Source organism: Eptesicus fuscus, chromosome 12 (genome assembly GCF_027574615.1).
Source record: "Eptesicus fuscus isolate TK198812 chromosome 12, DD_ASM_mEF_20220401, whole genome shotgun sequence".
In the NCBI taxonomy this organism is placed as follows: Eukaryota; Metazoa; Chordata; class Mammalia; order Chiroptera; family Vespertilionidae; genus Eptesicus; species Eptesicus fuscus.
Genome location: NC_072484.1, coordinates 84,239,132 through 84,254,770, shown reverse-complemented (window position 1 = coordinate 84,254,770; position 15,639 = coordinate 84,239,132). Strand labels below are relative to the sequence as shown.

Genomic DNA, 15,639 nt, shown 5'->3' with positions numbered 1-15,639 from the left:
GGTAGCGGGCTCGATCCTAGTGTGGGGCATACAGGAGGCAGCCTGCTGGAGGCTAAGAGCACTAGTTAGCACAATAAATGTGAGAAGCTCATCAGAAGGCTGATGGACATTTTCAGCAGGGCTGAAAATCTGCATATTATTACCTGCTGCTGAATAGCTGTAGGCATTTCCCCTAACCTGATAATCTTTTCCTGTTTACCAAACTTTACCTTTGATATGCCTGTTTGCATTCCTAAAGGGCCAATGTATTTTCAAGTAAATAAAAAGCCCTGTGCCTGGAGCCCACTTCACTAGAGGGTGAGGCCTCCACCTGGCTCCCCCAATGCCTTCCAAATTTGTATTTCTTGTCTAGTCTCTATTCATTTATGTGCAGCCCTTCTCCAGATTCCTAAAACCTTGCTGTGAAAAGACTGCAGCAGCAGCCAATCAATGGTTCTCTCATCACTGATGTTTCTACCTCTCCCTCTCCCTTCCTCTCTGAAATCATTAAAAACAAAAATATATCTATACATATAAAAGGCTAAGTGACCGGCCAACTGGCTGACTGGCTGACCAGCCAGTAGGTATGATGCGCACTGACCACTAGGGGGCAGACACTCAATGCAAGAGCTGCTAAGCGACAGCAACTTTGCAGAGTGCCCTCTCACACTCCAGGACCCCTCGGGGGATGTTGGACTGCTGGTTTCGGCCGATGCCCTTCGAGCTCCAGCACTGCCCCAGGTGTCGCTGGCCAGGGAGAGACTGCAGGAGGTTGGCTCCAGGGTGTGTCCAGCACATCTCGCCCAGTCCTGCCCCGCCAGCCACCTTCTAATTAATTTCCTTTGGATGTGCACGAATCCATGCACCGGACCTCTTTTATACATACATACATATATATATATATATATGTAACACATATATATATATGTACGAGAGAGAACAGACACACCAAGTGGTTATATCCTCACATGTTTTCACATAAACACTGTATCTAAGTATTCATCTCATGTAGCAAATCCAAAAGATACTGCTTTGAAGAGGTAAAATGAATTAAAGAGGGGGAAAGTTGGTATGCTTTACTCAAAAACTCAATTATATAAATCAGTTCTCCATTTATTCTAAAGGTCAAATTTATATATTGAATCTGATCTGATATTAAAGTAAACAGAATAATGCTCCCTTTGGTAGGGGCCAACAAAGTATCAGTCCAAATCTATTAACATCTAGTGCTGATGTGGGCTTAGATACAATCTCCTTAGCAACCAGGTGCAAATAACATATACATGCCAACAACCTGCTCTGTGATTAATTTTACAAAGCTATTCCAAGCAGCAAATTGTCGAGACATTTGTGACTGTAAAAATAAATAACAGTAACAGAACCAGGTCATTATTGCCTTCATCAGGCCCCAAGAAAAGTTGAACCTAACAGCCCTTTGCCAGAGAAGGTGGCACCTCTATTATGGGAAAAACCTTTTTGAAATAGACTTCTTACTTGAAAAAACACAGCGTTAGCTTATGTAGAATTTAGCTTTATTTCAAAATCAACTAAAATACTTAACATTTATCTTGAGGAATATTAGTCTGTCAAGATCCCTTCTTCTAAGTTTGCACAATGGGAGACTGAGATGACTATTATAAAGCAATAGTCTGCCAGATAAATCAAAAGAAGAACACTGATTAAAGGAAAGCTCGCAATTCCATTACCACAGATTTTTATAAACATGTTGGTTTAAAACAACTGTTAACTACTTAACTATTTCTCTAAAAAGTATCTGAAAGCTCAAGAAGCTTCTTACTTCTGCATGTAATAGTAGATATGTACAAATTAGACCACTAATTTAAATCAGTATTGTAATCAAAGTCATTACTTAATTTCCAAGTGACTATACATCAACATAAAAATGTTTAAATAAACTACAAACCATATTTTCCAGGACCAACCCAACAACCTATTTAATATCTATTTACCAGTGAAAGATACCATAGTACAGCCCAGCCAGTATTGCTCAGTGGTTGAGCAATGACCTATAAACCAGAAAGTCGTGGTTTGATTCCTGGTCAAGGCACATGCCCGTTGCGGGCTTGATCCTTAGTAGTGGGTATGCAGGAGGCAGCCCATCAAAGATTCTCTCTCATCACTGATGTTTCTCTCTCTCTCCCTCTCCCTTCCTCTCTCTGAAATTAATAAAGACATATTTTTAAAAAAGATACCATAGTACTTTTAATTATTACTTACTTGGGGTTTTCCTCCAAGTGACTATATGTAAATATTCAATGGTTAAGGAAATTCAACTTGCTGACTACATCGTATTCTACAACTCACTTGTGGAAGCCACAGGAATGTTGGGAAAGTTGGTGGTGCTGGAAGCATTAGACTCAGCTGGAGCTAGCAGAGCTGGGGTGCTGTATGTCTCCGTCGATGCACGATTACTTGGTGGATGCTGGATGGTTTGAATTGAATGCCCTTCAGTGGATAATGATGGCTGTCCCTCAAAGTCATGTACATATTCATCCTTCACCAACATACTTGGTGGAGCTATACAGAAAATTAAGCATATTTTAAAATCTTATAAGCTTCTATTCCTAGAAAAAAAATCTTACAATAATACCTAAAATTAATAATAGTGTAAATAATTCAGAGTTTTTTATAATATTTGAAAAGCATACTACTTTATCAACAAAAGCTATTTATTTAGAGGTAGTGGCATCAGATATACTTTATCAATCAATTTGACTGACCCCTTGAAATTTGAAGCGAGACTATATTCCAACAACTTCCAGCAATGGTTCTGAAGAGGTAGCCCTTAGTTAACTTAGAAATAATAATCACCTTAAATATATAACATGAGGCAGACAAAAACCAAATGGCTGGGGAAACTATTTATCCAGATGAGACCAAATTGAGATTGAGCACTAAGCTATTATCTTTTTGCTAATTTCATACACAGTAGAATTATGAGTCAGATCTGATAGCTATCCAATTCCAGGATCTAAAATTATTAAGTAACATAGTCTTTGAAAGTAAAGTATACTGAATATCCCTTAAGGTTTATGACCAGACAGAAAAATCCTAAATGCTAAGTCAAACTGAAATTCCCTTCTAGAAACCCAACCCAAATAATGGTACTCAATAACAGCAGTATTTTAGGATAGGGAAAGAGTGTAGTCTTCAGAACTGGAACCCCTCAAAAGCACCCCCCAAGGAGATTCTAATATAGCTATCACTACAATTTCCCAACCCCTAACACCCCTTGAGCTAAATGCTTTAATTCTCCAAAAAATATGGATGGAGAATGGTGATGATGGGAAGTGACATGGTATCAATATCTATGGCGACAGGGCTTTAACCAATCTGGGTCCTTTCCCAGACCATCACAACAGCTTCTATTACCAACCAATTGTTTGAAGAAACCTAATAACCATTAACAAGTACCAAAAGGCACTAGAGTATTCTTCTGTTACTAATGGCACAAAAAAAAAAAAGTGGAGAATAAAAACAAGTGGACTTTCAGGGTCTTCCTAAATTTTGTTTAAGGTCAGAAGATATTTCTAACCCACCTCTAAGATTCTGCAACAGAAGAGGAACTGAGCCACTAACTTCCCCCCAGAACAATGGCACACCTTTTTAAGGTGACAGTGGCTCTTCACCAGAGTTTCTCTGCAAATTAATTAGTTCTTAGAATTATGAGTTTATTAACATGTTCTAAATAATAGAGCTAAAGTTTTAACAGATCTCTGTTCTCCCATTATTACACTAAAAAAAAAAACAACAACAAAGAACACACACACCCATATGTTGCATTTCCCCACCTCAAAACACTTTCTCCTTTTTAAAATAGGACTAGATCAGTGGTCGGCTTGCCGCTCTGTTGACTAATGAGTTTGCCGACCACTGGACTAGATCCTCTGTAATCAGCATATAAAGTGCCCTTGCTTAATTTACTCAAAATGTAACAAGACTGAAAAAATATTTATATAAATAGTTCTAAATCATTCTTAAAATTACCTATCATTCATAAAAATAAGTTAGGCTGAAATGAAGAAAAATTAGAATACTGGTATTTTTTAATGTTATACAAGATTCCAAATTACCAAACATTACAGGTATTTATATCCATTTAAACCAGCTCTGTTAGATTTTCTTCCAAAATAACCAGTTTTAACCAATTCAAAAAATATTCTTCCTTTGTATGATTTATGATTCCCTATTATATTTTTATACTACTTTAGTTCATAAGCAGCAGTTCAAATAAAAGCACCAACAGCTTATTTAAACCCAGTTTTAAACTCTGATGCATGCAACCCCCAAAACCTACATTTCCAAAGGGGCAAGACTTTTTCTGGTAAATGTTACCAGAATCTACAATTTCTAAGTAAATGAAAAATAGAGGAGACTGAATAAAAAAAACAAACAGAGAAAGTTACAAGAAATAGGTTACTTACCATTACTCTGCAATGTTAATCCTGAGAGATCTTCATTTTTAAAAAGGGAAAAGAAAATGAAACATTAATCATTACCATGCAAATGTTTTTCATTATATTTTAAATTATTAAATGTAAATATAAGCCAAAGTTAAAACTTCATGAACCATTTCAAGAATAAATGCTATCATAATACATGAAATATTCAACTCTATCATGCTTTCCATCTTATTTTCCAAAACAATATTCTAAACGGGCAAAATACCAATTATTTAGTTTTAGCAATCAAAATTCAAGTGTGTTCCAAAGTTGAAATGTAAATATTCATATTTCATTAAGAATGTCTGTTTCTTTAACTTTAGTTGAAGTCCTGGGCTACCTCCAAATTTATAATTTAACTTAGAAAAATTAAAACACTATTGAGATGTTTTCCCTTTGTGCTTCTAAGGAAAAAAGCAAAGTTTACTTACCAATTCCAGGTGATACAACTCGTTCATAGTGATATGGATTCACACAGACACTATCACACTTTAAGTCAAATGCATACTGACAATATTTAACATGTTTTAGTTCATTTTTGTGAAGATCAGGCCACCTCCAGAGACGGGCATAGATCACATGAGGAAATCCTTTCCGGCCTGCCACCTAGGAAAAAGAAACCACCATTTATTGAACATCAGTTATGCATCATACATTGAACAAGGCACTTTATACGTGTTCTCAGTTAATCCTTACAATCCTATAAAGTCAGTTTTTTAATCTCCATTTCATAAATGAGAAAACTAAAGCTCAAAATAACTTACTTGGCCATGGTCACAAAGCAGGGAGCTTAGGTCTGATTTCAAGGCCTGTGCTCGGGTTTTATAATGCAAAGAAAGTATGGCTCTGTTGTGGAAATTATGCATAAAATCTAGAAATAAAAATGTTAAATCTAATGACATGTTCCTTTAAAAATATTAAGGACAGGAGATATATTATGTAGTTCTACATGAAAAAAATGTGACCAGTTAAAATAAAAGGTAAAGAAAATTTGTCAAATATAAGCTTTTTAACTTAAGTTTTAAAGATATCCTTGAATTCTTCTAGATTGTTTTTTATATAGAAGTACCAAACATACATTATCAGATTTCTAAATTATTTTAAAAAAACCACAAGTATAACTCAGGTTTCAAAAATGTGCATGTAATACCAAAAAGGAAAAAAAAAAAAAACATAAAAAGCAACAAGAATGAATACCAAAATGCTAAAGGTATGGGTTTTCTTCTGCCTTTTATTTTTATGTTCCAAATTTTCTACATTTAACTTTTTAGTCAGAACATTAAACAATTTAAAAAATGTCTTTATTATATGGAATACATATTCTTCCATATATTCCCATAGTGGGTATTGGTACAGGATGTATAATAGCTAAAGAGATGGGGCAAGAATTAAAGTATCCCAAAGAAACTGAAAGGAAACGAGAATTTCTTTTTTAATCTGCCACTACAGAAGATATATAAAAACTCAAGTACAAGACTAACCTGAAGCCTCCCATCCAATGTTCTCTGTATGGTAACACATTTACTAGGATGAGCTCCATTTGTAGTAATGGCTGTTATTAACGAATCCAATTCATCTTTTTTCTCCTTCAGCTTCTTTACCAAACTTTCAATTGCTCTTTTTGCAAATGTTTCACTCTCTCCACCTTGTCTATGGCACATCAAACTATGTACAATGCTCAGACAGGCATCATTACTTGTTGGTGTATTTGTAATAGACATATTGTCCATTTGTTAAGGTTATTTCTTCTAAGTCAAGTATGTCTCCAATTTCCAGGGCAATTTTGATATTTTGGAGGCAGTGAAAAACACTGGCTAATGTCACAAGGAAAATTGTTAAGACATGTGGTATTCAGGATGACCTTAAAAAAAAAAAAAAGAAGACAGACATTAGAACACAGTTTACAAAGTAAATTCAACTTGGGAAAGATGGAATTACTCCAGTTAAGTCAAAGATTCAATGCACTAATTAAAATTTGGTGCTTAGCCCTAGCTGGTTTGGCTCAGTGGATAGAGGGTCGGCCTGTGTACTGTAGGGTCCCGGATTCGATTCCGGTCAAGGGCACATGCCTAGGTTGCAGGCTCAATCCCCAGGAGGGGCATGCAGGAGGCAGCCGATCAATGATTCTCTCTCATCATTGATGTTTCTATTTCTCTCTCCTTCTCCCTTCCTCTCTGAAATCAATAAAGATTTAAAAAATAAAGTGATGCTTAGATTTTTTAATGACTTAATTAAAATGTTGCTGTTTTTGACATTCCAAAAATATTAAAGTTAATCCTTCTCATTATTATAGAGGCATGCTCAATCAAGCCTTATTGACTGTACTAGTCACCATAAAGTAAAATCTTAGGACTTTTAAAAAAAGAAATACTTAGGAAGGCCAGCACTTAAAAATATTCTTGATAGATAAACAACTAGTTAAACCTAAATAGTCTATCACTAACACACATGAAAAATTCACTGTAACCTAATACAAATGCCGTTTATCAGTGTATAACACCCATCTTTGTTCAAAGAGACTACTGACAACAATAAAAAGATAAAAACTTTTACATGGGCAAAGGATTCTAAAACTAATTTCTACAAAGCATGGCCGTAAGCACATGAAAAATGCTCAATCATTAATCATTAAGGGAAATGCAAATCAAAACCACAAGGAGACATCACTTCACACCCACTAGGTTGAATAAATCAAAAGGATATACAGAGAAAGACAAATACCATATGATTTGTCTTTCACTACAGAATCTAATAAACAAAATAGAAACAGACTAACAGATATGGAAAACAGACCGACAAGCTATCAGAGGGAAGAGGGCTAGGTGAAAAAGGTGATGAGATTAAAAAAAATTTCATGGACACAGACAACAGTGATTACCAGAGGGAAAGTGAGATGAGGGGAAGTAAAAGAGGGTAAAGGAGGGATAAATGGTGATGAAAGGACACCTGACTTTGGGTGATGAACACATAATACAATATACAGATACTGTATTATAGAACTGTACGCTTGAATCCTATAATTTTATTAACCAATGTTACCCCAATAAACTCACTAAAACATTTTTTTTTTTAATGATAGATAAATACAAACAATAGGGTAGTGAAGGCCTGGAGCAAGGGGCAAGGGTGGACCAGAAGGGATCAATGGGGAGGAAAGGGGGACATAAATCTTTCAAAAATAAAGATTTAAAAAGAATAATTAAAAAAATAACTTGAGCTAGAAAAGATTTTTTCGAAAAGGATATACAGTAAGTACTGGTAAGGGAGGGGAGAAAATCAAACTCTCATACATTGCTAGTATGGTTGCAAAATGGTGCAGCCACTTTTGGAAAGTTATCTGCCAATTCCACAAAATGTTAAACAAAGAATTACCCTATGACCCAGCAATTCCACCCAAGATTACTGAAAACCTATGTCCACACAAAAACCTGTACATAAATGTTCATAGCAACATCATTCATAATGTCCAAAAAGTAAATACAACCCAAATGTCCATCATCTGACAAATGTATAAATGAGTATAACGACCAGAACCACCAGAGACCAGAACAACCACGGCCCCTTGCCTGGCCATCCCCGCCCCCCAGCAGGAACCCCACCCAGATCGGGGGCATGGCCAGCCTGCAAACCATCCCCGGCCTCTCACCCCCCAGCAGGAACCCCACCCCGATCTGGGACCACCATCAGGACAGGCCAGCCAGGCCCCACCCGTGCACCGGGCCTCTATTCTATATTTTATTAAAAGGGAGCCCTGACCAGTTTGGCTCACTGGATAGAGCATCAGCCTACAGACTGAAGGGTCCCGGGTTTGATTCCAGTCAAGGGCATGTACCTTGATTGCGGGCACATCCCCAGTAGGGTGTGCAGGAGGCAGCTGATTGATGTTTCTCTCTCATCGATGTTTCTAGCTCTCTATCCCTCTCCCTTCCTCTCTGTAAAAAAAAAAAGCAATAAAATATATGTATTTTTAAAAGGGGTAATATGCTAATTGACCCTAACGGCGGAACGACCAGAACAACTGCTCGACCAGTTACTATGAGGCGCACTGACCACCTCTCAGTCCCTTTCTCCGGCTGGCAGGCTCTGATCGCCCAATGGTGAACAGGAAACTGGGGGTGGGTGGTGGGGGACAGGGGTGGCGCCAGGCCAAGGCCCCCACCCCACCAGTCGCTCCACACACAGAGGGCAATCCGCAGTGGGGGCAGGGCCGGCAAGCGGGCGAGAACGGCCAACCTCTTGGTCCCTTCCCCTGGCCATCAGGCTCCGATCACCCGATGACGAACGGGGAACCGGGGTGGGTGGCAGTGGGGGGGGCGGGGGCAGGGCCGGCGAGTGGGGCGGAACAGCTGACCTCTTGGTTTCTCCCCCCAGCCGGCAGGCTCCGATCACCCGATGGTGAACGGGTAACAGGGGTGGGTGGCAATGGGTGGTGAAGCCAGCTGCAGGTAGCTGGGGAAGATGGCCCTAATTGCAGGCCAGGCCTAGGGACCATACCAGCGCACAAATTTTGTGCACCGGGCCTCCAGTTCAGTCATAAAAAGGAATTAAGTACTGGTACATGCTACAACATGGATGAACCTGTAAAACATGCTAAATGAAAGAAGTCAGTCACAATGGTCACATATTATATAACCTAATTTACATGAACTATCCAGAATAGGCAAATCCATAAAAACAAAAAGTAGACCAGTGGTTGCCAGAGGCTATGGGGAAGAGGAGTGAGGAGTGACTGCTAATGGGTATGAAGTAGCTTCTGGGGGAAATGATAATGTTCTAAAATTGATAGCGGTGATGCACAGCTCTATCATTCTAGTGAAAACCACTGACATGTATACTTTAAAAGGGTGAATTTTATAGTTTATAAATTATATCTCAATAAAGTTATTAAAAAAGAAGAAAAGACCACTGAGCCCTGGCCAGGAGGCTCAGTTGGTTGGAGCACCGTCCAGTACACCAAAAGGTTGTGGGTTCAATTCCCAGTCAGGGCACATACCTAGGTCACAAGTTCAATCCTGGTTGGGGAGCATAAGAGAAGCAACCCATCAATGTTTTCCTTCTCACACTGATGTTTCTCTCTTTTTCTCTTTCTCTTTCTCCCTCTCGCTCTTTCCCTCCCCCCTTTCTCCCTCCCTCCTTCCCACTGTTCCTTCCTCTCTCTAAAAATCAATAAAAACATATTCTTGGCCCAGCTAGTATGGCTCAGTTGGTTGAGTATCATCCCATGCACCAGGAGGTCTCTGGTTCAATTCCCAGTCAGGGTACATGCCCAAGTTGTGGGCTCAATCCCCAGCAGGGGATGTGCAGGGGGCAGCTGATCTATGTTTCTCTCTCATTGATGTTTCTACCTCCCTCTCCCTTCCTCTCCCTGAAGTCAATCAACACACACACATCCTTGGATGAGAATTAAAAAATATTTTTAAAAAACGACACTGAATTCCTCAAAAGTTTTAACCTGTGAAAGCAACAGGGTAAATTATTTTCTTCTTTTTCAATTGTTTTTTAATTGACATTTTAGAGAGAGAGGAAGGAAGAGAGAAACATCAATGAGAGAGAAACATGATCAGCTGCCTCCTGCACACCCCCTATGGGAGATTAAACCCATAACACCATCATGGGATGTGCATGGGACAATGCTCAACCAACTTACCCACACAGGCCAGGGCAATTATTTTTTTAAAAAAACTAAAATGTCTTTATATATAAAAGGCTAATATGCAAAGTGTCCCCTCGGGAGTTCGACCAGGAGTTCGATCGCTCGCTATGACTTGTGCTGATCACCAGGGGGTGGCGTGGAACGAAGGAAGGCCCCAGCCAGCAGTTGGAAGGCCCTAATAGGCGCTGATTGCTGGCCAGGCCTAGGGACCCTACCTGTGGATGATTTTCGTGCACCGGGCCTCTAGTAGAAAATAAACATTAATGAAGAATCTATACTTATATGTACAAAACTAAAGTAACTTATCTGAGTTCAAGTTCCAACATGGAATACGAAAAGGCCATCAGTCTAAGAATAAATGACATAAAGCTGGAGTGTAGGCTACACTTTGAATGCTGAGTTGTTTTTCTTTATTGGTTGACTAGAGGCCCGGTACACGAAATTCATGCATGGAGGGGAGGTGTCCCTCAGCCCAGCCTGCACCCTCTCTAATCTGGGACCCCTCGGGGAATGTCTGACTGCCAATTTAGGCCCGACTTGCATGGGATTGGGCCTAAACCGGCAGTTGGAAATCCATCTCACAATCCGGGACCACTAGCTCCTAACTGCTGGCATGCCTGCCTGCCTGATTGCCCCTAAACACTTCTGCCTGCCAGCCTGATCACCCCGTTCACTCCCCTGCCAGCCTGATTGCCCACAACTGCCCTCCCCTGCCACGACCTGCCTCCACTACCGGGACCTGCCTCCTCCACATGAGGCGGTGGAGATGCCAGGACCAGCCTCCCCACGCCGTGCAGAGCCACGGGACCCCCAGGTCTCACCACACGGGGCAGCCGCCGGGCCCCGCCTCCGCTGTGCACGCGGCCATCTTGTGACGACGTCACACGTGAGGACCACCTAGGCTTTTGTTAGTATAGATGTTGTTGCATTCCATGCTTATTTCACTTTTATTTTCCTTTGCTCTTTACTTGAATCTTTAAAAATTCACCCCAACACCAAATAAGTAAAACTAACTCATCAGCCGAAACCGGTTTGGCTCAGTGGATAGAGCGTCGGTCTGTGGACTGAAAGGTCCCAGGTTCGATTCCGGTCAAGGGCATGTACATTGGTTGCGGGCACATCCCCGGTAGGGGGTGTGCAAGAGGCAGCTGGTCGATGTTTCTCTCTCATCGATGTTTCTAGCTCTCTGTCCCTCTCCTTTCCTCTCTGTAGAAAATCAATAAAAATAAAAAAAAATAAAAAAATAATTTATAAAAAAAAAACTAACTCATCAGTCTATACCAAAATCTGTTCCTCTTCTGATTACCTTTATTTCTAAATCATTAATTCTATTCAATTACCAACGCTGGAAAAGCTTGGTAAATCATCTTTGACTTCCCTCTCTCTTTCACTACCCCCACATTCTCTCACAAAGTTACATAATTCTTTACCTTAGTCATTTCTATCAATCTCCTCCTTTCATTTTATTTAAATAAAAAGGTTTTAAATTTGTTACACGCAATAAACCTTAACATTTCAAGCAAAATGATCTTATAAATATGTTACATGCAATAAACATTATTATATCAAGAAAAATGATCTTACATATATTACATGCTATACACTAATATTTCAAGAATAAACCAATTTTAAGTATAATAATATTACCAAAACGGTACTAACATAGTATGATATCACAAAAGTTGTAGGAAATATTAAAAATCTACAAATAACAGGATTACTTCTATTATAGTATATTTTCCCCCTCTGGCTCTATTTTTGTTCATCAGTTTATGTTGTTCATTATATTCCACAAATGAGATCGTATGATATTTATCTTTCTCCGACTGGGTTATTTAGCTCAGCATGATGATTTTAAAGTCTATTTTGCCGGATATGAGTATTGCTACTCCAGTTTTTTTGTGTGTGTGTGGGGGGGGGGTTTTCTTTCCCATTTGCTTGGAAAATTTTTTCCCCAACTCTTCACTTTCATCCTGTGTGTGTCTTTTGTTTTGGGGTGGGTCTCTTGTAGACAGCATATACTAGTGGTTGGGTCATGTTTTTGTAGCCATTCAGCTACCCTACACCTTTTGATTGGAGCATTTAATCCATTTACATTTAGGGTTATTATTGAGAGGTACTTATTTATAGCCATTTTAATTCTGTATGACTAGGTTTCTTTCTGTTTCTTCTTCTCAGCAATCCCTTTAGCATTTCTTGTAATGCTGGCTTGGTGGTGGTGAACTCCTTTAGCCTTTTTTTTTGGTCTGGAAAGCTCTTTATTTGACCGTCTATTTTGAACGATAGCCTTGCTGGATATAGTAACAGTTTTCTTTTCTCTTGCTGCCTTTAAGATTCTCTCTTTGTCTTTAATTTTTGGCATTTTAGTTATGATGTGTCTGGGCATGGGTCTGTTTGGGTTTTTCTTGTTTGGTGTTCTCTGTGCCTCCTGGACTTGTGTGACTTTTTCCTTTACCAGGTTAGGGAAGTTTTCTACCATTATTTCTTCAAACACCATCTCTCTTCCTTTCTCCCTTTCTGCCTCTTCTGTCACACCTACTATTCTAATATTGTTACTTTTCACATTGTCTCACAGCTCCCTTAAGCTGTCCTCCTGTTTTTTAATTGTTTTTGCTTTCTGGTTCTCTAATTGAATGATATTTTCAACTCTGTCTTCTAATTCACTTATTCGATCCTCAACTTCCCCTAATCTGCTGTGTCTTCCTTCCAATGTGTTCTTTATTTGTTGTTATGTCATTCTTTATCTCAGACTGTTCTTCTTTCATAGTTACTACTAGAGGCCCCGTGCATGAAAATTCATGCACTGAAGGGGGATCCCTCAACCCGGCCTGCCCCGTCTCACAGTCTGGGAACCCTGAGGGGATGTCCTACTGACAGCTTAGGCCCACTCCTCACGGCCGATCAGAGGAAGGCACCACCCCCATCACACCCTCGCTGCTGCTGCCTCTGGTCTCCCTCTGCAAGAGGTGACACCCCCATCACGCCTCTGCTGCTGCCACTGCCAGCTGCCACTGCTCGGCCCTCGCAGCCACCATGGTTTGCCTGAGCCCCGGCCCGGCCCTTGTTGCCTGAGCCTCAGGCTGGCTCTGGGCTGCAGTAGCCACCATCTGTGGCTTGCCTGAGCCTCAGGCAGCCACTGTGGCTTTGTCCCGAAGGACACAGCGTCAAGTTCCCGCCCACCCGCGTGTGCCTGCTGTGCACTCAGCCTCCTGCTGATTGGTCATTATAGCGTGATGACCATTAGCATATTAGTTCTTTATTAGAATATCTTCTTTTATACTGTTGAACATTTTTAACATCATTACTCTGAACTGCCTATGACCAGGCCAGCAGGGGGGCCATGAGGGGCGACCAGGCCGGCAGGGGGGGCAGTTGGGGGCGACCAGGCCAGCGGGGGGGGGGGGGGCAGTTGGAGGCGATTAGGCTGGTGGGGGGACAGTGAGGGGTGAGTAGGCTGGTGTGGGGGGCAGTTGGAGCAACCAGGCCAGCAGAGGGGGGCAGTTGGGGGCAACCAGGCCAGCAGGAGGGGGCAGTAAGGGGTGACCAGGTTGGTGGGGGGGGGGCGGCAGTTAGGAGCGACCAGGCCAGTGGGGGGGGGCAGTTAGGGGCGACCAGGCAGGCAGGCAGGTAAGCAATTAGGAGCCAGTGGTCAAGATTGTGAGAGGGATGTCCGACTGCCAGTTTAGTCCCGATCCCCAGTTGGACATCCCCCAAGGGGTCCCAGATTGGAGAGAGTGCAGGCTGGGCTGAGGGGACCCCCCTCCCCCATGCATGAATTTCGTGCCCCGGGCCTCTAGTAAATGAATAAAATGTTCCAGGTGTAAAGAAATATATGGAGAGGAGTACAAGTGCATGCTCATCAAAATGGGTAACCACTATGCATTTCCAGTGGAATGCTAGTCCATGCTGGTAATCTTCAATGTCCATTTGTATGTGAAATCTCATTTTTAAGTATTTCCCAATATTTATCTGTGGGGAAAATGGAGGGAAAAAGAGAAAAAGCAAGAAACCACTGTGTAGGCCAAATAAAATATACCTTCAAACTCAAATCTGGTCCAAGAGTGCCACCAATTTAACCTTTTGCACTCGGATGTCGAGTGTGACTCGACACGGTTAGCATCGGTAGCAGCTCTTTTTATACTCTTTGAATGTATCAATAATTTGAAATATAAAAAAATCCAAATAAGTAAGTTTGTATGAAAAGAAACTCCAGTTTTTTATTCTACTGCCACGCTTTGTAAAATCTGGGGTATTTAAAAAATTAAATCCCGAGTAGAATAAAGGAATCGAGAAAAAAGCGAGTGCAAAGGGTTAAAATCTCTGAATGCCACCTCATAACAATTTTAGTTTCTAGACTGAAAGCCCTAGGGGCAGCAACTGTATACGCTTTATTCATTATTATAAACCCAATTCCTAGGACACTTAAGTGCTCCTGATTATCAGATCAATGCATTTCTGTATGTACTTTTAGATTCTTTCTCATGCTTTTCTTCAGTGTAAAACATTCCGTCCCATTTTATGCACTTGGTAAGTCCTAGCCATCCTTCAAGTGCCATTTAAATATCTCAGTTTTTCCAGGACCACACCCTAATGCACTATCTCTTCTCCTCCCAATCCTAGAGGAGAATTACTTCCCTGGTCTGTTTACTGTATGTTCCCTGTATAGTACTTGATCCCTACCGCAAATCTGAAACATACCCCAATTAAAACACACAGTATTATAGTTAGTTGATTATGTATTTGTCTCACACTCTGTTACCACAAATCTAGAAGTTCAAGAAAGCAGCAACACTTTCTCATCTTAAAAATTCCCAGCACCATGCAGTTCCTAATATATACCAGGTAAAAGTTTGTGGGTTGACTATAGCTTTTTGTTCTGTGGCATTTCCTTGCAATAATTTTGAATAGTGCAAATACTTTGCTGTTAAACTCATGTTCTGATATTACATTCCAAAAGATTTGTACCAATTTGAAAGTATTTGAGTATAACTATTTCAACATAATCTCACCATCAGATGTTATCATTTCTAAAACCTAGGTTATCTTTGGGCCTAATGGTATCTCAAAAACTGTTTTAATTGCACATATCTTTGAAAACTAATGAAAATATCTTTTTGCTTTCTTAAACAGAGCTTTTTCATGTGTATGTCTTTGTTGTATTCCTATGACAAGTGCCTAAAACATCAAAAAGTTCCTTGTATAAGAAATAATGGCAGGGGTGTACAGATGTTTTCCTACATTAAATGGCTCTACATTATAATTCTTTAAAGAGTGATATGTAGCCCTGACCGGTTTGGCTCAGTGGATAGAGCATCGGCCTGCAGACTCAAGGGTCCCAGGTTTGATTCCGGTCAAGGGCATATACCTCAGTGGCAGGCACATCCCCAGTAGGGGGCGTGCAGGAGGCAGCTGATCAATGTTTCTAACTCTCTATCCCTCTCCCTTCCTCTCTGTAAAAACATCAATAAAATATATTTAAAAAAAGAGTGATATGTAATGATGTAGACAAGGGGACTAGTTGGTATAAATAAAATTTTATGTTCT

General features: G+C 40.3%; 1 protein-coding gene across 10 annotated transcripts in view; it reads right to left on the bottom strand.

Moving 5' to 3' along the window:
• The window catches only part of SMAD4 (SMAD family member 4), an 88,217-nt gene that overhangs the window by 56,428 nt on the left and 16,150 nt on the right, over window positions 1-15,639 (bottom strand). For all 10 annotated transcript variants that reach the window (XR_008557676.1, XM_054724067.1, XM_054724068.1 and 7 more), the window contains 4 exons: window positions 5,924-6,303; window positions 4,874-5,048; window positions 4,425-4,454; window positions 2,305-2,517 (listed from right to left, as the gene is read on the bottom strand). Coding sequence is in view for 9 of the 10 variants with exons in the window: in XM_054724067.1 (XP_054580042.1) it covers window positions 2,305-2,517; window positions 4,425-4,454; window positions 4,874-5,048; window positions 5,924-6,172 (667 nt within the window). In the remaining variant the exon portion in view is untranslated. The remainder of the gene's footprint in view (window positions 1-2,304; window positions 2,518-4,424; window positions 4,455-4,873; window positions 5,049-5,923; window positions 6,304-15,639) is intronic.